The sequence below is a fragment of the Prenolepis imparis genome, unplaced genomic scaffold (genome assembly GCF_030444845.1).
Source record: "Prenolepis imparis isolate NDT839.2.m4 unplaced genomic scaffold, iyPreImpa1.0 SCAF_14, whole genome shotgun sequence".
NCBI classification, from domain to species: domain Eukaryota; kingdom Metazoa; phylum Arthropoda; class Insecta; order Hymenoptera; family Formicidae; genus Prenolepis; species Prenolepis imparis.
Genome location: NW_028141172.1, coordinates 6,216,529 through 6,238,226, shown reverse-complemented (window position 1 = coordinate 6,238,226; position 21,698 = coordinate 6,216,529). Strand labels below are relative to the sequence as shown.

Sequence of the window (21,698 nt, the reverse complement as noted above, 5' to 3'; positions counted from 1 at the left end):
CTATTGTGCGCAGGGCCTTATTCTTTCAATTTTGACAAAGTTTTGACAAAAAATCGAAAGTAAAGCAATTTAAAATTTCAATATAAAAATGACATCATTACCGCAAAATCAACGTACTTCCAGACTTGTATCAACTATTTTCATATCAACTATTTTTCTTATTTTTGTATTTCCAATCATTTTCCGAGCAATTGATCTTCCACTTTAGAAGCACCCTGTATATAAGATATAAACATTTTAATATTTTAATATTTTGTAATAGTCTAATATTAATATAATTAATAAATGTACAACTTAATACAATAATTCATATTAATATAATTAATATTAATATGAATATAATTAGCATTATTATTTTATATATTAATTTTTATAATAATTTCATTCATAATGTATTTTTAATATTGTATATTAATTATTTATTTTTTATTTCCATTATAAAATAATGACAACATAATGAGTTTTAATGTATTAATAATTTCAATATTAAAAATATATTTTTTGTATGTTTTTTCTTTTTCATATCTTCTAAGAAAATTTCTTGTATCGGCTAAAATAAAATAAATATTATTGAATAATATTAATTTTTTCTGTTATATATGCATATAAAATTTTTATATTAAAAAATTTTTTTAGAAAGCTAGTTATTTATTTATTTTAATTTAATTCCTTTTTCTTTAATATTTCTTTTTGCACTACTCGTATTTGTTTTACAATCATATTAGAAAGTGAAAAATCGCATAAGCATAAAATACGGAAAATGAAACGGCTTTATATCTTATTATTATATATGTTTATACATATACAGGGTGTCCCGGGAGGAAAGGTCACTACTGTAGGAGGTGATAGTATATCGGTTATTTTAAGCAAAACAGTTTATATGAACGAGTGTCCTATTCCGAACGATTTCCGAGATAGAACTATTGAATGTATATAGTGGCAAAATTACTGATAAGAAAGAGATACTACGTACTGTTACTAATTTATTTTTCAAATGACACATTTTTTACACCTATATGTGAACTTGGTACTGTTGAGAATTGTTAGAACACCCTGTATATAAATTTAAAATTGTAAGTAACTAGTAATGATAGGCCTAATTAAGAGCCTGCCTCGCTAATTAGGATGCAAATTATTCTTTCTTTGTAAATTAATATTTATTTAGTTACATTTCGATCTTATTTTTAAACCATCTTCAGTATCATTTATTAATTAATCAGATTATTAATCAAATAAATCGTGTGTACGTTTTTCCATGAATCTCAATTAAATTGTGAATAAAATCAGAGTTTTATTTTTAAAAATAGATCAAATGTGTTAAAAACGAAACATTAGGATATCAAATTTTTGAGTAATTGATTTCTACTTTTCAAATGAACCGCCACTGCGCTTGCGCAAAATAATCAAAAATATCATGTGGTATGTGGTATATATTAGTGAAGACAATCTATACTGATGTATTGTTTATGGTCACTCACATCTCAGCATCTCACATGTGATCTGTTGTGAATGGCGAATGGCTCGCATTGAGTCCGTTGACGTGTGCGGACCGCGTTTTTACGTGTAAAGTATATTTTTTGGAAAGTATCCTCAGATCTGCGATCTGAGAATAGTTTATAATTTATCGACGAAAGTCTATCAATTGATGGCCAAAAGTCGTGTAGGGTCACAATCCTTTAACCAGAATCAGATGGCTCGCATTCAGGTGTGGATGAACAATACAGGGTGGGTTTGTGTTGTTGTCTTTCTGAATAAAGATTAGTGTAGTGACATTTGCTAGAAAGAAAAGGATCTGGTAGATGTAGGGATTGCTTGGCCATAGAGTCCGCAAGCTCGTTCCCCGGAATTCCACAATGACCGGGGATCCATACAAGTTTAACTAATAATTCCATTTTGTTACACTGGTATAAGATGTTTATAATAAGTTTGTTCTTTATTGCTGCACTGAGTTCACAGTGCACTGCACTGAACTGAATTAGTGCAAGCGGGGACAAGCTGGTGTAAGCAAGTATAAAGAACGTTTCAGTGCCATTTAGTGCAGTGATCAACATGGCGCATCACGTAATAATAAATGAATTGTTAGATTCTTCAGATGAAGAAGATCTAAGGCCCTGCGCACAATAGAGAAAATATTAGGAACAAATATTAAATATTAGGAATAAGAATTATTTTAAAATAATAAAATCGAGAAAACTCTGATATAAAAATACAAATTCGAGTATAAAGGACTAGTAAGGGCTAATAAACTATTAAGAGTCCTTTATACCCGAATTTGTATTTTTATATTAGAGTTTCTCCGATTTTATTATTTTAAAATAATTCTTATTCCTAATATTTAATATTTATTCCTAATATTTTTCCTATTGTGCGCAGGGCCTAAATCTAATGCCTGATATTTTATGCCATAAGACTTTTTTATTTTTAATTTTTCTAGTTATAACTTAATTAATTTTTTCTTTATATAAACATAAAAATAATTTGGTACCAGCATTCGTCCATGCAAATATTTCTGTATTTTCTTTATCATTTTTATTTTCTTGTATATTTTCTTGTATATTTTCTTCTATATTGTTTTCAATGTTATTCATCATATTTGTATCTTCATGTAATTTAATAAATATTGATTTATTTGACTACACAGTACAATTTACAGTATCACAATTAAAATCAATCTCTTTGTAAAGAACTTGAAATTCTGTCCCCCTCCTAAAAAGTCAATATAATACATTAATTTTCAATTTTTCTTTATTTCTTAATTATATTTCTTCAAAAAATTTATATACACAAAATTAGCTTTTATTTTTAAATAATTTCTATTTTTAATATTTAATATTTATTTCCAATGATTTCCCTATTTTGCGCAGAACTTTACTTTCTATTACTATTTATAAAATTTAATTCGCCACCATTATTGGACTTATCAGTTCCTGCACTGCTTGTTCTTCCTCAAGACCCAGTGCAACGAGTACAGTGAACTGTTGCACTAAATTTCGTTGCACTGCAATAAAGAACGGACCAGTGCTATCTTGCACTGCAATAAAGAACGCTTTGGTGTCACTAGTGTACACTAGTGCAGAAAGTTCAGCAATAAAGAACAAATTTAATTTTGAAAATAGTATTAGGAGTATATATTCTTCGAATCTTTCCATGACAGCAAATTGTACAGAACACTACGAGAGTCCGAGAAAATAATCGAATCGGATGTTTTCTTTTCCATGTTTTCGTGTGATTAAGGCCCTGCGCACAATAGAGAAAATATTAGGAACAAATATTAAATATTAGGAATAAGACTTATGAAAAATTTGTAATTAATAATTTCAAGTTATACTTTATAAAGACCACAACCATATGGTCGATAAAGTAATAACTTAGACAAATTCATTGGCTAGTGTGGTCGATTAATTTAACTATCCTGTTGATTAATTTACTAGCGATATAAAAATAAAAAACATATTTATTAGGAATAAGAATTATTTTAAAATAATAAAATCGAAAAAACTCTGATATAAAAATACAAATTCAAGTATAAAGGACTAGTAAGGGCTAATAAACTATTAAGAGTCCTTTATACCCGAATTTGTATTTTTATATTAGAGTTTTTCCAATTTTATTATTTTAAAATAATTCTTATTCCTAATGGAATAGGGCCTAAGGCCCTGCACACAATAGGAAAAATATTAGAAATAAGAATAAATATTAAGCATCCTGCATTTGGAGCATTGCATGCTTTTGTAAACAAGGCTAATCTAAATATCTAACTAATCTTATAACCTGCAGCTTATTTCTTTATTTGTTATTATCCACAGGCGCATAGGTGTATTCTGTATGGAAGCCGTTATAATTAGTCACACAGAAGAAGAAGAAGAAGAAGAAGAAGAAGTAATCTTGTTGTGACCACATGATCATGTCCGAAATTGAATGGTGTCGAGAGAGTATCTTTCAAATTATCTCACCCTCAACAATGTTTCAACAACCGTCACTTCTTTTCGCCATCTTTGTCATAGGTAATTCTTTCTTTACTTTTAATAGAACTTTTCGAAGAACAATTTTGAAATGCTGCTTCAAGTTTGCGATTAAATTTCTGGTTGCGAAAATCAATTAATTTACTATAAAAAAATTTTTTTCAGCTTTTTTTTCATTGATTTTACAAATATTCTAAAATTTACATTTGTTAAAAATTAGCTTTTGTTTATTTCATACGTACTAGTTCTTACACTTTGATCATCCTAGTGTTTCTTTGCTTTTAGTTTGTGCCAATGGCGAATTCATCGTTCTTCATTCACCTGATAGTGTAAAATTCACTGTGAATGGAGAGATCGAGCAAAGCAGTCTCAAGAAAATCTTATCTGCAGCTGTTGGTTATACTTGGAAGCAGGTATATAATTAATCATTAGTCTCTGTGGAACTACTTGACCATATATAAATTCTTGGATGAGCTACAGAGCTTTAAAAATATGAGAAACATTTAAAAAGTTTTCCATTTTTTCTTCATCTAATAAATAAGGGGAAAAAACCTAAATCTTTCAAAGTTCCATCTTTGAAACGTAAAGTCTCTAAATTATTTTATGTTTTAAATATTATTGTTTCAAATATAAATATATATATATTTGAAGATCTTTAACATGCTTTATAGAAGAACGCTGATCGTAACATCACTATATTGGATCCATTTGCGATGCCTAAAGCATTGGTTGTTACAGAAATTGATGGAATAAAGAACCTGCTAAAAGATGGAACTTCAATCATGTATCCTTGGATTGTTGATGAAGTAGAAGAGACCACTTGGCAAGCAATTAAAAGCAGAGTAAAGGAACGAAGCGATGATACTACCTTGGTTGGATTAACTTGAGTGGTGCTGTAAGTATTAAAATAGATAAAGAACTAGTTAAAAAGACAGTTTTCTTCAAAATATTTCAACAAAACATTTTTAAGTAATTTAATATTTTATGAAACACACATGTAGGCATTAATATCTTCATTATTCAAAGAATATGCTTTTTTTTTATTAAGGTTTTGATATTATAATCTCTCTTTTTAGTTTCCTTCCTTCTTTTTTTTTATTTTTATTACCTTTATCTCTTTCTCTCACCTAAGAGAAGACTTACAATTAATAATCAATATTGCTTCCTCATAGAGGAAGCTTTGTTTTCGTGAAAAAATTTTTTTTTCGGATTTCTATGCCAATGTGTTTAGAATGTTCCAAACCATCGAAAAATTTTTACAAAATGTCTGCATGTATGTATGTATGTATCCATCTACGGATTTTTCAAACGTCCATAACTCAAGAACTGCTTGAGCTACAGCGCTTTAATTTTGCACACAAGTAAAGTAGTACAACACTTTTATTTACTGTAATTTTTAGAAAAATTCATAAAGTGTTTTAGATTTTAATCTAATTTTAATTTTTTTTTTAAATGGCGTGATTTCTCTAACTTCCGTAAATTTTGAGATATCGGGTTAAATTTTTTTACATGAATAGATTATCATTAAAGGTTGGTTGGTATTGAATTTGTCGAAAATCGGTAAAGGGATTTATTTTTTATGAAATTTTAAATGTTTCAAAAAATGAAAATTTTACGAAAGAAACATACAAAAGGAAGTACATACATACATACATACATACACACATATATATACGTGACAAAAAATGTTATTTTATATGAAACAAGTGTGTAAATTGGAAACTTGCACATTGCTTCCTCACCATTCTATTTCGCTCATTAAGCTTCCTCTATGAGGAAGCCAAAATTGAAAAACTAGCTTGCTCATAGAGAAAGATTAATGAGCGAAATAGAATGGTGAGGAAGCAATGTGCAAGTTTCCAATTTGCACACTTGTTTTAATTTTGTTTATATTTTAATTTTATTTTGTTTACATTTCAGCTCTTAACCCAGATCTCGGATCTTCATAGGGACACCTCAATGATTACCAAAGAGGCGTATATTCTACTGAATAACGCAATGGAATGCAAGGCTTTTGTGAATACTTATGATGGCCTTAAGGTGCACCAATTTTACTCGCAATTTTACATAACAATCATTAACCTATATCGGCTCTTTAATTTTTAACTAATTTTTTAGTCTATTTTCGTGTTAATTTTCGTGTATGAATACACAATTATAAAGTGTTATTATTTAAATACATTTGAATTTCTGTCCCAGGTCTCAGTATTCACGAATGACGCCAGCAAGATGAGGAACGTCCGCTTTGTGCTTCTCAAGAAACAGCATAGAGACTCTCCTCATTGTTATCGCCGCAAACAAAATGTGATGTAGAAATCATTCTCGTCCGCAGCATCAGAATCTGATCTCTCCGAGATTATAATTTAAAAATTACATATATTATATAAGTAAACGCTGAAATGCTGTCAGAAATACTGGATGTCGAGTCAATGTCTTAATCAAGGTACGCGATCAAAATTAGCTATTTTTTTATTGTTGTTCGATTGAGTCAGGATAAGTGGATAAGTTACGAATGCTAATGTACGTTGTATAATAATTGTAAATAACTGTAATAAAATTTTCATTCATCTTTTAAAAATTTATTCGTCATGTTAATAATATTGCTCAATATCAAGCATTATCATCATTTAATGTGTCAAATTAATATCTTGTATCTTATTCTCTTACACTGCTCGTCATTAAGTTCAAATATGAATTACTGATTACTGGATATATGGATAGGAAAAATTTCTTGCTTACAACGAATCTCATCGATGAATTGTTGCTTAACGTTAGATTTACTTGACAGCTAATGAGGGAACGTATAGACAAAAAATATTGTTTTTTCGTTTTTATTAACAAAGTAATCAATAATAATGGTATTCTCTAAATAAAAGCTTGGTTAATAAGAAAGTAATAAGCGAAAATTGAAAACAAACTGCTGTAATTATTGATAATCACAGACTTCTAAACCGTTCACATGCTTAAGGATTTCATGGTAAAAATACAGCTAGGAGACTAAATATTTAAAGAAATAATTTAAGCATATCTTATTATACAATATACATATAATTTATGGAAAATTTTTTACCTATATACTTATTTTTTAATTAGTAAAAAGAAAAACAAAGAACCTACAAAATTTGAGAAAAAATAATAAAATTTGTATTTAAAAAAAAATCCGCCATAAAAAATTCCATTATTTTAATTTTTATTAGATTTTTAATAAATATCCCAAAAAGTGACCAAAAACTTAAATAAAAATAAAACATTTTATAAAAATTTGTTTGCCATATTATATCCACTATTTTGTGATTATAAAATTTGACTTTTAATTTCGTAATCAGCAATCTAAAAAAAACGTAAATACAAATATCAATAAAAATTTGTTCAGTAGAAACAAAAGACTTTTGTTTCTCCAAAAGATAAAGAGATAGAGATATGGAAAATTAAAGGAATGCTTGGATAGTTTACATTTATTTCTAATAACAACTATGCTTTCTTTTCTATATTTTTGATGGGTTTATTTAAAAAACATTTAACTAGCCGAACTAACAAATGTGATGAAGTCATAGCAATCTCTGTCAATATTTCCTCCAATGATAAATCGTCACAAGTTTTCGAATGTTATCATGTCGATCATTTCGATGAGTATTAATCATCAAAAAGGTATTATAGTCATTAGTGTTTATCATAAAAAAAACTTTCTAAAATGCATGAAAAATTTTAAATCTCTTTGAAATAGTGAATTCTATTACTTACAAATGTGTAGATATTATTGAAAGGTCCTATTATTTTTAAGTACAATATATATCATTGTCAATATGAGGTCAAATGTCAAAAATTATTCAACATTTTAAACAAAAATTTTCAGCACTTTTGCGCGCATATATAGCTTGTGTTAAGAGAGTTAAAAAATATATATATAAATTATGAAGCTGTGTGTGTGTGTGTGTGTGGAATGATATTCAACATGACCCAAAAAGTCAAAAATTGAATGTTAGTCAGAATTGGACCCTTCGGTTTTTGACATTTGACTTTAATTGGGACTTCAATTTGGGCAGCAATGTTATATACCTATATATCGCGTTGCAGTGAAGAGAAAGAGAAATGTTAAATAAAATAATAAAATCTTTAGCTCTGTTTTTGGATCCTTACTGCGGCCAGAACACTTTCGCTGAATCATTAGTATTTTTCGCTGAATGTATTATAATAGTATTTTTAATAAACGATATACCTCGCGATTGTGCGCAACTAATTATAAATGTATCTCTGGTTTTCCAATTCCTAAGCATATAGCTTACCTTGAAATACTTGTTTTACTTGTGTTGGATTCTTATATTATTAACCAATGCTACGATTTTCTATACGTGTATATATTATATATATAAATATTGTGATAAATTTACGAAATTATTACATCGCGCATTTTTTAATTCACATTTCCATCTGATTAGATAACAAATCTCTTTCTGGTATTTTAAAGGCATTAATTTCAATGAGTTTTATTTCTTTTTTAATAAATAATTAAATTTAATTAAATTAAAATAAATTTTGAATATGTGTGTTTAATATAAATATAATATATTATAGTATACGGAGTGTCCCACATATAAAGTGTTATTAATAAATAAAAAAATATATAAATCTTATCCTTATAATTTTTTATATTTATATAAAAAAATTAAGATAGTTTTATTTAAAAAACATAAGTGACCTTTAAATAACTTTGAAAATCAGAGGCGCCAACTTTTTCCCCCTCAAAATTATAAAATTTTTTATACGAAACATGTTTCTTTAAAATGCTTTGTTTCCGAGATATAAGTTTGATATAACGCTTATTATAAGATATAATACTTTAACTGACTCACCCTGTATAGTAGTTGTATATTCTAAACAATTAATCAATTAATTTTAATTACATCTCTCAGATTTTTTGATAAATTTCTACTTTAATTTATAAAACTTATACATTAATTAACATAAATTAATTTATATAAGATTTATTACTCTTTACTTATTGTTAGTTCGATGAATGCCATTTTATATTTTAACGGATTTATAATTTTATTTTTGCTTTATTATTACTACAGTATTAATTTTCTTCGTTATATAATTTTATTAGTTATAACACATCATCTCTCAAACATTTAAATTCCAAAGTGTTAAAAAATCAAACATAATCAATAATTTTTTATCGCCTTTTATCACGTTTTATGTTCATAACAATATACAATCCTTATCGACTTCTTAATGATTGACAATCAATTATTTTTTTTTTTTTTTTTTATTATTGATGATCTTCAACTATGATATCCGCCACTTGAAACTCTTTCTATCCATTTTTAGCGATATATATATAATAAAGCTCCACAATCATAAATCATAAGGCTTCTTCTATGAGAAAGCTAATTGCTTATAGAGGAAGTTTTATGAGCGAAATAAAATGGTGAGGAAACAATATGCAAGTTTCTAATTTGCACATAAAATATTTTTTTTTTTAATTCGACATTTAAATTATATGTCAATGTATTCAAAATGTTCCAAAATTCGGAAATTTACATTTTAAAAAAATTCAAAATTTTATAAAAAACCATTTAATTAATTCTCACCAAATTCAATATCAATCATTTTTTAATGATATTTTATTTATAAAAAGAAAAAAATTAGCTCGATATCTTAAAATTTACGAAAGTTAGAGCATGTACAGATATTTTTTTGAAAAATTCAATATTCCATAGAAAATGAACCCTTTCACCGATCCTCATCAAATTTAATACCAACCATTCTTTAATAATACCCTATTCATATAAAAAATTTAATTCGATATGTCAAAATTTATGGAAGTTTATTATGGAAGAGCAATCTTCCTCAAAAAAATTTATAATTAAAAATGAACCCTTTTATCGAGCCTCGTCAAATTCAATACTAACCATCTTATGATACTCTATTCATATAAAATTTTGCTGTGATCTCAAAATTTACGGAAGAGTTATAGAGCAATCACAGACATTTTTGTGAAAAATTAAAACTACATTAAAATTTAAAACATGAATTTTTATAAAAATGACAGTAAATAAAAGTGTTGTACTACTTTACTTGTATGCCAAATTGGAGCTCTGTTTAAATAATTTTTGAGTTATAGATGTTTGAAAGTGGTTACATTTTTAAAACATGTGATTTTGAGCGTTTTGAAACATTTTCACATTTTGGTATTGAAATCTGAAAAAGAAACAATTTTCACAAAGCTTTCTCTATGAGGAAGCAATATATTGTTATTATTGTGACGTGATGATTCTTAATAATCGATATCTGAACAAATACGAGATAAAGTTAAATTTAAAAGAAAAGGAAAAAGAATTAAAAAAGTAAAAAAGAATCGAAAAAGAAGATTAAAAGATAATAATGCACATAGGAATGCAATTTTCTGTTCTCAAATCTCTTTTAATTTTTCTTTTGCCCCTTTTCTGATATTTACACAAAATATCTCTATCTCTCAGATCCTTTATCAAGGATCCATGGAGTCTCTCATATATATATACGTATTTGTGTACGTGGGTGTAATTTAATTTTAAATATAATCTTTAAATACATATAATTTATATATATAATTTATAAATATTAATAATAATTAATATTAATTAATTAATGAATAAATGATAATGTTATTATTATGTTAATATTATTATATTAATTAATTAATATGTTATATTATTATATTAATTAATTAATATGTTATATTATTATATTAATTAATTAATATGTTATATTAATTAATTAATATTAATTATAAATATTTTTTTAATACGTTAGATTGTTAGTATCTTTCCATGATATATTTAATAATCAACACCTGAACAATACGAGATAAAGTTAAATTAAAAAATTGAAATAGTAAAAAAAAAAGAAATCGCGAAGATCAAAGGACAATAACGCACGTACATATAGAAATGTGCAATTTTCTGTTCTCAATCATCTCTCTTAATTTCCATTTCCTTTTCTCATATAATTCGGTACAAAATATCTCTATATCTGAGATCGCCGAGTCGTATCAAGGATCCGTGATATATAGATGCTGCGCGCACAGTAACAACTGAGGTCAACTCCTCTCGGCGAAGGTTTTCACCCCACTTTCCGTATATGATACGATGGTCCCCTCTACCTACGCTCTCGTTGCTCGTACTCACCCCACCTTAGGTTCTCCAACACAGCACCTGTCGTTACGACGGCGAACGTCTGGCTTTCCGCTAGTCTGACGTATATACGGCTGTCGCAGGTTCTCCCGAGATTCTTGTCGCGTGCACAGTGAGTCCTGTCATCTGCATTCATTGTGCATCGCGTTCTCCTTTTTCTAGCGCGATTTATCTATTCCTCGCGACAAAGCTGTCAGCCGGGTGCGTTATTGTTCTCGTGGATTTTTTTATATTTTCTTTTATTTATTTATCTATTTTTTTTTTTTGTACGGAAAATTGTGTCCGAAAATCACGAAGACACTTTCGATCCGAGCGAATGTCCCATCAGTGATAGTGTGGAAAAATAAGGGCTCGTTGTGTGGAAGAAAGTTTCGAAAGAGGAAATAAAAGTGAATTTATGATCACAAATCACAGAATCTTAAAAAGACAATTTCTCTCAAAAATTTAAGATTGATGTGATCGTCTTAAAATCATGTGCGGGTGCAAGAAATTTGTTTGTCGGATAAGATGAATCAAGCGTGACAGATGATCGCCGCGTGACTTTTTTCATTACAGATTTATTTTAATAGATCCTAAATAATAACCAATTTATATTATACGAATCTAATAAGGTTGAACTAAATTTCCGCATATATATATTTACATTTTCAAATATTTAACTTACTCTCTTTAGGGACTTGATTGATCGACCCCCAACAATCTTTGTTTGTGTACAATATATATATATAATATATCTCTTTCTGTTACGCGTTTTTGAAAGTTTCATCAAGTTGTCGTATAAAAATAAAAGATTACACAAATAATTTTAATTATTACGGAAAAATTAATTTATTGCAGAATTTTGAAGATTGTAAATTAGAGATTGATCGATCGATCGCAGAAAAGTGCGCATTGTGTATTTCCCTTCGAATCACGTGATACGCACATTGACGTGCTACTTCGAGACCAGTCATACCTGTAATTCTACATCCACCACGTGGTCGATCGCAATCATGTAAACATACTTATTTCACCGGCGATCATCGACGATCTAAGAGAATATTATCTCTTATTGGATCAATATTTGAAGAGATAATGTTCTCTTGAATAAGCGCTGTTTTCTTCTCTTCGACATCTCGAATAATAAGGAAAACGATATAATTTATTATAGTAGAACGATTTAATAGCGCGTAAGAGTTAGTGTTTTTACCGGTAATAATAATTGGTTCTTCAACGAATTATTTGAAATAACTTAGGCGTGCACACGAAAAACAGCTGATGTACAACTTGGAGAAGAAATTTAGGCAGATCGATATATCGAATTGTAATATCGAGACGGCGTGATTTCTCGACTTCTGGGAAAAAGTGATGATCGAGGAGGCTTTGTGGAAAATAGAAGAAATTCATGAAAAAAGTTTCATTAAAATTGAAATACATAAAAATGAAACAGAAATGTTTATAAGACATACATATTTTTTATGAAAGACGCACTCTTGAAAAGATACTTGACAAAATAAGTCACAAAAAACGAAGCTTCTGAAGAAATAATTTTGTAAAAAATACTTGCTGGAAACATATGTTTGGATGAAGAACATCGAGGAATTAATTATTTACGAAGAGACTATTTTAAAGAAGTCTGTTGAAGAGATTCTAAGAATATTTTGAAGAACTATCAGAGTGAAGAGTCTACATCAAAGAAGAAGATACACATTCTCTCTTTCTTTTTCGATTAACAATTACCTCATTTCCTAGATTCTCTTGAGAAAACAACCTTTTTTTGAGGAGCTCCGAGAAGTCAATTTATCCTATATAGCTTCCGAAAAGCTATCCTACTCTTTGCATCTCGATTGATCGTTCCTTCTTGATCGCTTTCTATTTCTGGATTGGAATGAAGATTGGATACCTCTTCTTTGTAATCGCTGACAGATGACACGAGAATGACACTCGAGAAGTTGTTCGCGCGAACACCGCGAGACGTCGCGACGCTGGGTCGACGAATCAAGCGTCGTCGCGACTTTGGTTTTACGTAATGCCGATTTGCTGCTGGCCAACGTTGCTGCTCACCAACACCAAGTTGGGGGGACTTGTCAAGGTCACGGGTCGCAGAAAACGCACTACAGGCCCGTAACGAGACGCCGTAGTGTCTGAAGCTACCTACCATTGATTGACACACCAGTCTAGCAAAAAACCAAGTGTTTCGCAAGTCGAACGAAGACCCTTGAAGAAATCGAAGAAAGTAAAAACCTAATCACCAAATTCGCTATTTAATGAGATTTAAGGGATTGCGAAGAAAACTAATAGAAATAAAGAAAAGAGAAACGAAAGAAACTTTTGAGACATTAGGAAAGTTAGGAAATCGATGAGTCTTAAGACATTAGGAAATAAGGAAATCCGAGAGGTTAGAAAACAAATGAGAAGTGAGAAAGTCGATGATATATTGAATCAAGAGATGGCATGCGGAGGAATGAAGAAGGAAAATAAAATATAAAAATTGAAGAAATTGAGAAATTGAAAAATGTTAATTGAATATCGAGACATAGGATGATTCTTTTTTTAAATTCCCGGTCCGAACTTTTCAAATATTGAAAAGGAAGCAAACACGTTTTCTCGATTCTTTTCTTCTCTCTTCTTCTACTGATTATCGATATTTTAATCTTCTGCTTTCAATTCAAACGGACACCGAACATTGGTTCTCTTAAATCTTTACGGAAATAAAGCTGAGATAATTATAAGAAGATATCGTGCGTTTCTGAAAAAGAAATCGAAGAAAAGCTGAAGGAAAAGATATTATCAGACATTCTCTCGAAGAAGACGATATAAGCTCGAAGGCGATACTTGGACTTTGCTTGCGGAAGACGTCGTAAGTGCCTTTTCCTGTCTAGATATCATCAGGCTCTCCTCGTGGAGTCTTTTCGATTCGCGTTTGAATGACCTTCAGAAGTAGCGTCGCGAAAATTCATGAGAACTTTGAAATTTTGCATTTGTTTTGCGCTGTTGTTGTTGCTATTATTGGGAAGAATGTTATTTCCGGAACTCCTCAATTTGATAAGTCATTTTGACAGAATTTTTTATCAAAAGAAGAATACCGCGAATATCACAATGCGTGTTTTAGAGATATCGATTTTTAAAAATCGCAAAGATGTCCTCTGCATCTCTACCACAAAAAATTCTGACCTAATCCAAACCCATTTCTAATATTAAATTGATATTAGATCTGTTATTTTAAAAAATTTGATGAGAAAAATCTCTACGAAAAGGATCTCTTGCTAAAAAATTTTGAAATCTCAATATATTTTTCAAAAAAAAAAAATAATAATAATAATAAATTTCGAAACATCCCGATATATCTCGAAAACCAATAATAGCAGCGCATCGTAGTTTGCGACATTTCTTTTCTCGGTAAAAAATTTATCGAACACACCTGTCAAATTAAAAGATGCCGGAAATAACATTCTCCCCCTATTGTTCGAGCATATATAACGTCACGATCCCTCTCAGGTTCTCGCTCGCAGATTCGTCGCGACTCTCAGCCGGCGCGGACGCGAATTATCAGTACTCGCGAATCGAGTGTTTTCCTATCGTATCAGACACTTTTACATCCATAAATCATCTCAGGTTTGGTAAATTGTAAATTCGAACAATTTTATTTCTGTGATTTGAATTGAATTTGTCGCTTATTAACATCTAGTTATGTTAGGTTTCAAAATTAACTTAGATTTTCACTTTTAAGATAATTTACGAAGATAATCTGTAAATGTTGCGAATCACAGATTTTTTTATGGATTTGAGTCTGAATTTTTACCAACAAAAATGTTCAAGCAAAAAATCATCATGTGTATTTTGTAAATCTCCAAAATTTAACATTTCTCTCATAACTTATGGTACAAACGGAAAGTAAATAATTCTTCACGCAAAAATGAATGATTTTACACAAGGTTTTATTTTCGATTTTGAAAATTGAATAATTGAAAATATTTTTGCGTTTTTAAATTTAACAACTATGAAAATACATTTCTAGAGAAAAAATGAAAGTGATCTTGACATTTTACACGTTAATTGTTCAATAATTTGAATTATTTTATTTGGATTGTTACATCGAACATTTTTTTTTTAATATTAATATATTTAATATTTAATATTTTGTTAATATCTATTATATCATCATCATTTTAAGAGCTTGATATATGAGGGATGTAAGATCATTCAAGTTTAGAAAAGTGCAAAGAGAGATAATTTTTTTACTTCAAACGTATTTTTCGAAAACAAAAATTATGCATAAAAGAATATTTTATTTTTATTAATTATTCTGTCTTTTCCATTTATTTTTGCTCTCTTTCTAATTGTATTGCACAATTATGAGAAACACATTAATTTAATATATATATATATATATATATATATATATATATATATACATATATCTTAATTATGAGAAACATTTTATAAATCAAAGAATCAATTCTTAAACTTAAAATATCAGAATAAAACATCAAATAGGCTAAAAAATCTTCCCTATTGACCTATAATATACATATCAGATTCATTTTTTTAATTAAAAACGAAATTACAATGGAATTGGAACTGGTACTCGTGATTGAGATATTGTGAATGTTAAAAAAATTGTAACGATCTTTTTATGTACATCATATTCGCTAAGGAAAATTAACAACGTCTAAGTGTCACAAAAAACAACATTTATATTTGCCAATCAGGTGCACGTAACGGCGAAGGACGCCGGATGCCTAACGTCGCGACGCTGCGCGGGACTTGACAAGAGCAGATAGGACGATGAGTGTTAGAATAGTTGTGAGTGTCACCGAGCTTACCAATATGGACGCCAAGGATCGCTATTTCGTCGAAGGCATTGGTGAGTCTTTTCTTCAAATTCGATAAATGATATCGTTCCGCAAAAATGAATAAAAAGGGATCCACTTAACCCCTCAACGCGCAAACCCAAATTAACTTAGATACTGGCAGAGTTATTTTGGGTTTACACAATTCTATAAGTACCTTGCTTGCTCAAATCAACTCGGGCTTGCACGTTAAGCGGTTAATTGGTTAATTAGCTTCCTTTTTATTCATTTATTCGATAAATAATATCGTCTCGCAAAATAAAAAGGGATCCAATCAACTTCTTAACGCGCAAGTCCGAATTAACTCGGGCAGATTTATTTATGGGTTTGCTAGTACCCGAGTTAACTTGGACTTGCGCGTTAAGAGGTTAATTAGCTCTCTTTTTATTCGATAAATGGTACCGCTTCGCAAAATAAAAGGAGATTTAATTAACCCCTTAACGTGCAAAATAGAGTTAACTCGGGCAATTCTTTATTTTATATTACTCTGAAAATAAAGTGATTTTTTTGGAAAAAAACCGTGCATTAAAGGATCTCAAATTGTGTTTTGGCAAAACAATTGGTCGCACAAATGAAGATCCCTTCGACACGTGTGTCTTGTTATCACAATAATATTCATCTTCTATTTGTAACTACTACATTTGAATATTTGAATTATGCGCGAACAAATGCATCAATGTTCAGACATTCTGTATCTTTAAATAGGATTATATAGACACACGTATAGAGTATTCGTTCGAATCGAGAATATATGGAGGCGATTGTTACTTACGTAAACGACATTTACGATGTAAAAAGCAACGTTGTCAAACAAATAAAAAAAGATAAAGATAAATCAGGATTATATATAACGAGCGTTCTCATCCGAGAGATATATCACCCTAATGACTTCCACATAAATTGCGCGATCCATTAATTGTATATTTTTTTACTCGCGATATCGACTCTGCAAACGATATAATCGATTCAATGTAATGTTATATATTAACAATTATTATAAATATATATATTACATTTTATTATTATGCAATTAAATTAATTATTTTTATTATATAAAAATGTTATATATATATATATATATATATATAATATTGTTATTTTTTATTTTGTAATTTAAAATTATTCAAAGACTGCGATTTTTTAAGACTTTTGCTAAGAATGGTTTTTCATAAGATTGTGACATAAGAGTAAAATACATATAAATATAAAAACAGAGGCATAACACTTCTCGTATATATATTAAGTTGGTACACACATATTGTTTTAAATTTCAAAGGACACTAGAAGGGAAAAAGTCTCGCTTGAGTCGTCTGATCGCGTTCGCCAAAACATATACATACGTTGATTCGACTAATAATACGCTCGTTATCGAGTCATATAATATCGAACTCGTGCGTTTATACATGCAATTACGCGAGTTTGTGCGCATGATTCGCCGCTACTAACTTCGCTAGCAAATAAACATCCGCACGTCATTTACGGGACTCATTCGCATGCAGCAGATAAGGTCTGTAAATGGACCGCATCACGAGATTCAATCTCGCCAATCATATGACTACTCGTCTGAAATCTATTTTCGGCATTGAGCATTTAAATTTTTAAAATCATTATATAAAGGAAATGCATGACAGCAGTTTGTTAATTATAATTTATAATATATTTTTATATATTTTTAATTTTTTTATATATTTATATATATTTTTTATATATTTATATACACTGGTCAAAAAAATTATCGCAACACTTAATTAATATCAAAATTTTGCACAAATTCAAATAAGCATATCTCCGCGAAAAATTGTCGTATTTCAAATTTTTTTTTTTTTTTTTTTTTTGTTTTAAAGAGTAAAGTCTCTACTTTAAGGAATTTTCGTTCGATTTTATCCTCTCCCCCTCCCTCCATCCCTTTAAAAGTAAGGACGTGTTTTTTTTTCCAAAAACACACACGATGGACAAAATCCGACCAGCAACCTCCCCGTGGTGCCCATCGGGTAATGCTAATGGCGGAAATTGAATGCACAAAAATGCATAACTTTGATACGCCGTAACTTCGCGAAAAAAACCGTACTGTCTTCAATTTTTTTTTAAATTTGTAAAGAAAAGTCCATATTTTACGATAGTTATAATGATATTTGCGAAAAAAATTTATTACACCCCGTAGAGTTCGTCAAACTATGCAATTTCTTAGAAAAAAAAACACGTTCTTATACTTTTAAAGAGTTGGAGGGAGGGGGAGAGGATAAAATCAAAATCTAACGAAAGTTCCTTAAAGTAGAGACTTTACCCTTTAAAACAAAAAAAATTTGAAATACGACAATTTTTCGCAGAAATATGCTTATTTGAATTTATGCAAAATTTTGATATTAATTAAGTGTTGCGATAATTTTTTTGACCAGTGTATTTTTTATACGTTATATATTATTTTTTTTATATATTTTTAATTTTTATTTTATAATTATAAATTTTTAATTTTTAATAAATTTATAATAATTTTTAAATAATACTTTTTGAATTAATTTTTCATTAATTTATTTGATTATTTAAAGAAACATACAAAACTATATACTTATTTGTTTTCAAAATTCCTAAAATTTTTAAAACAGTTTATCTTTTAAGACAAAGGAAAATATTTTATTGAAAATAAGTGTGATATACAAAGTATATCTCGTGAGTTTTAATAAAAGAGTGTTATATTATTCTGTATATTATAAATAAGTCATACGTTTCTCGAAAATATTCAGAAAATATTCAGATTCACGCGTCTTATTCGATCTAGATATCGATTTTATCATTTAATTTAACAATCAAATATTATTATTCAGCCTCATTTAATGGACTTTATCCGTGTAATTATGTTGTCATCAGCACTACCGACACCTGAGCGATCATCTGCTTGCTCATAGACATGTTTGCGCTGATTTTTTTTTTGCGGAAATTCAATGTTTTTTGCAAATTGCATAAATAATAAAAAAAAACAACACGTGAAATTATCGAAGCAGTTTAAAGTTCATGTTGAAAAATCCTGAAATTTTTTATACATTTGCTATTATAGAAGGTTTAGAATTAGGTTTGTGTGATTAGGATTTTAAGATAAAATTAAATAAAAGTAATTAGGATTTAATTAAAATAAAATAAATGAAATTTAATTAAGATTTTTAAATAAATAAAATAAATTCTTTTATCTGCGGCATTTAAGTCTCTCATTTTAAACTGTCTAAAAGTTTGTTTTTTTTAGTCTAAACTATTTTACATATATTGATTGAAATTTATATTCTCTCTGCTTTGTTTATGATGAAAATGTTATTTACAACTTTGTTCGATTTGACTGATGTTCGAAACAGCATTCGTCACTAAAACATTAATTCTTCAAAGAATAAAATGCGTCTTCGCATGACGAGGCATACATTTTTCGAGCAATCTAATCTAGTATACAATGAACTATATAAAGGGAAGAGGGGGGCGATGATATGCGAACAATTACATTATCGGCACGTGATAATAAGCAATTAGCTATATATAATAACGCTCTTCATTTCAACTATGCTTTCGCTGTCACGCATTCCTTATCGCCAGCCTTCATGAAAACGCAAAAACAACTTATCCTCGACATTGAAGCGCATTGCCTTTAAGACTTTATAAGCATACGAGTTGTAAAATTTTTTTTACCTGCGACGCACAAACAATAAAAACATCATTCGATTCGTGCACTCGAATTTTGAGATTCCGAGAGTTATAAAGAATTATAAAGAATCATAAAGAGTTATAAAGAGTTGTTAAAAGTTGTACAAAGTTATAAAGAGTTATAAATATTTTAAAAAGAGATCTTATAATAAATTTTTATTTATTTTTAAATAATGCGCTGAGTAACATTTTGTTATTTAATATAAAATAATATCTCTTTTTCTTACACGTACATAATTAAAAATTTTCAAAAATCTATGAAATCAGTTTTGACAGATCTTTTAAACTTAAATTATAGTAAATATTTCTGTAACAAAACTTTAAAATATTTATAACTCTTTATAACTCTTCATAGCTTCTTCATAACTTCTTTATAACTCTTTGTAACTTTAAAAAGTATTTTTTTTTTTTTTAATGTTGCGCTGAATAAACATTTATTCAATGTAATATTTAAAAATAAAATTTTAATATATAACAACAATAAGATAATCTTTTTTTCCTTACACGTGCATGCGTTGCACGTGAATTGTGGATAAAATATTTATATTATATTTATATTATATTTTTAATTCTTTATAATTCCTTATAACGTTTCATAACTCTTTATAATTCTTTATAACTCTTCATAACTATAAAAAAAATCGATTTTTTTAAATATTGCACTGAATAAACATTTTATGTTAATTAAAATAAAGTAATATATTTTTTTTCTCATACATATATTATCAAAAATTTTCAAAAGTCTGTGAAATCATTTACTCGTCTTTTAAATTGCGGTAAATAAATATTTCAGTAACAAAATCTTAAAAATATATTTATATCTCTTCAAAACTCTTTATGTCATATTGAAACGTAATGTCCCAAACAGTAGAAAACATTCCGATTTAGAAAAATGTGCGAAAAGTGAATGTGTCATTCGTATATATATAGCGCATCCAGGTCGTGTCTGTAGATATTTCGGTAATCAGTAGCGGAACGTCGTCATCAACGTTGTGGTTAATGAAATTTGTTGCGGTTCTCCGCGACTCCCAAGTTCAAGGTTGTTATGCTCCGTAGCACGTTCCGCAATTTCCATCAGCGGACGCTATCGATGCCGCTTCCACTTCGGAATTACCTGACACGAGGAAGTAACACCGTGTCCCCACGTGTCACGTGTTACGTGTCTAGCATGATAAATAAATCAAATCCACGCGTACTTCTCTTATCTCTTCATCAGATGCGGAAATTGCTTTGCTCTCGAACGCGCGAATTCTTATATAGAATTTTCCTCGAAACACATTTTCTATACACAGTTGAAAAATTTGTGTTAAATTTAACAGATATCACATGTCCCAAACGGTTCGCAGTATTTTTTGTGTTAATTTAACATCCTGCGGATATGTTAAATGGTGACACGAATACTGTGTTAATATTTTAACACAAAAAAATGCAAAGTTTCAAGTAATTTGAAGTAAATTTTGTGTAAAATTAACATAGTTTTAATGTAAAAAGTAAGTAAAAAAATATTAATTTTACATTTTTGTATCCCTACTTATATAGAATAAAATCATTCAACATTTTTTTCTGTAAATTTTAACACATAAATCTTGTTAATAATAATACGGAACATATTTTTTATGTAAAGTTACAAATAGATACACATTGTATTATTTTTACACTTTTTTTTAGTTGTTTTAATAATAATTTAACATTTGAGTTTAACACAATAGCAATATGTTAAATTATTTAACACATGAATGTGTTAAATATTTGACAGAAAAATTTTAACGGGGACTCTTTTAACAAGAAAACACAAATTTTCCAACTGTATATATCATTCTTAAAAAAAATGATAAATAATCAGATTCTTAAATACTTTACATTTTCTGTAAAAATACGATATTACAGAATATTAGGAAAGCAATTATTGCGCGGTAAAAAAAAATTAAATTTATTTGTTTTTTTTTTATCCTTCTTGTCACATGTTAATATTTTTTGAATGAGGAGATCTGTTTATTTCGTCGATCGCAAAGAGAACTTTAATATATTCAATAGTCTCAGGTTCTAAGAAT

At 28.6% G+C, this 21,698-nt stretch overlaps 1 protein-coding gene and 1 long non-coding RNA gene across 12 annotated transcripts in view; both read left to right on the top strand.

Annotated features, from left to right (window-relative positions):
* Nucleotides 1-1,490: 1,490 nt before the first annotated feature.
* LOC145945455 (uncharacterized) lies at nt 1,491-6,444 on the top strand. Its single transcript, XR_014426857.1, has 6 exons — nt 1,491-1,725; nt 3,807-4,004; nt 4,248-4,375; nt 4,701-4,857; nt 5,883-6,002; nt 6,162-6,444. It is a non-coding gene; the product is annotated as an uncharacterized LOC145945455 (long non-coding RNA).
* A 4,713-nt stretch (nt 6,445-11,157) lies between these two features.
* The window catches only part of LOC145945732 (uncharacterized), an 86,381-nt gene continuing 75,840 nt past the window's right edge, over nt 11,158-21,698 (top strand). The window contains exons 1-3 of one of the 11 annotated variants that reach the window (XM_083054906.1): nt 11,158-11,246; nt 12,370-13,973; nt 15,826-15,980. In XM_083054906.1, coding sequence (XP_082911032.1) covers nt 15,902-15,980 — 79 coding nt within the window. In that variant the 5' untranslated portion in view covers nt 11,158-11,246; nt 12,370-13,973; nt 15,826-15,901. Of the gene's footprint in view, nt 11,609-12,261; nt 13,974-14,622; nt 14,734-15,825; nt 15,981-21,698 lie in introns of those variants that run through there. The other 10 variants (XM_083054903.1, XM_083054901.1, XM_083054902.1 and 7 more) reach the window with 10 other exon arrangements.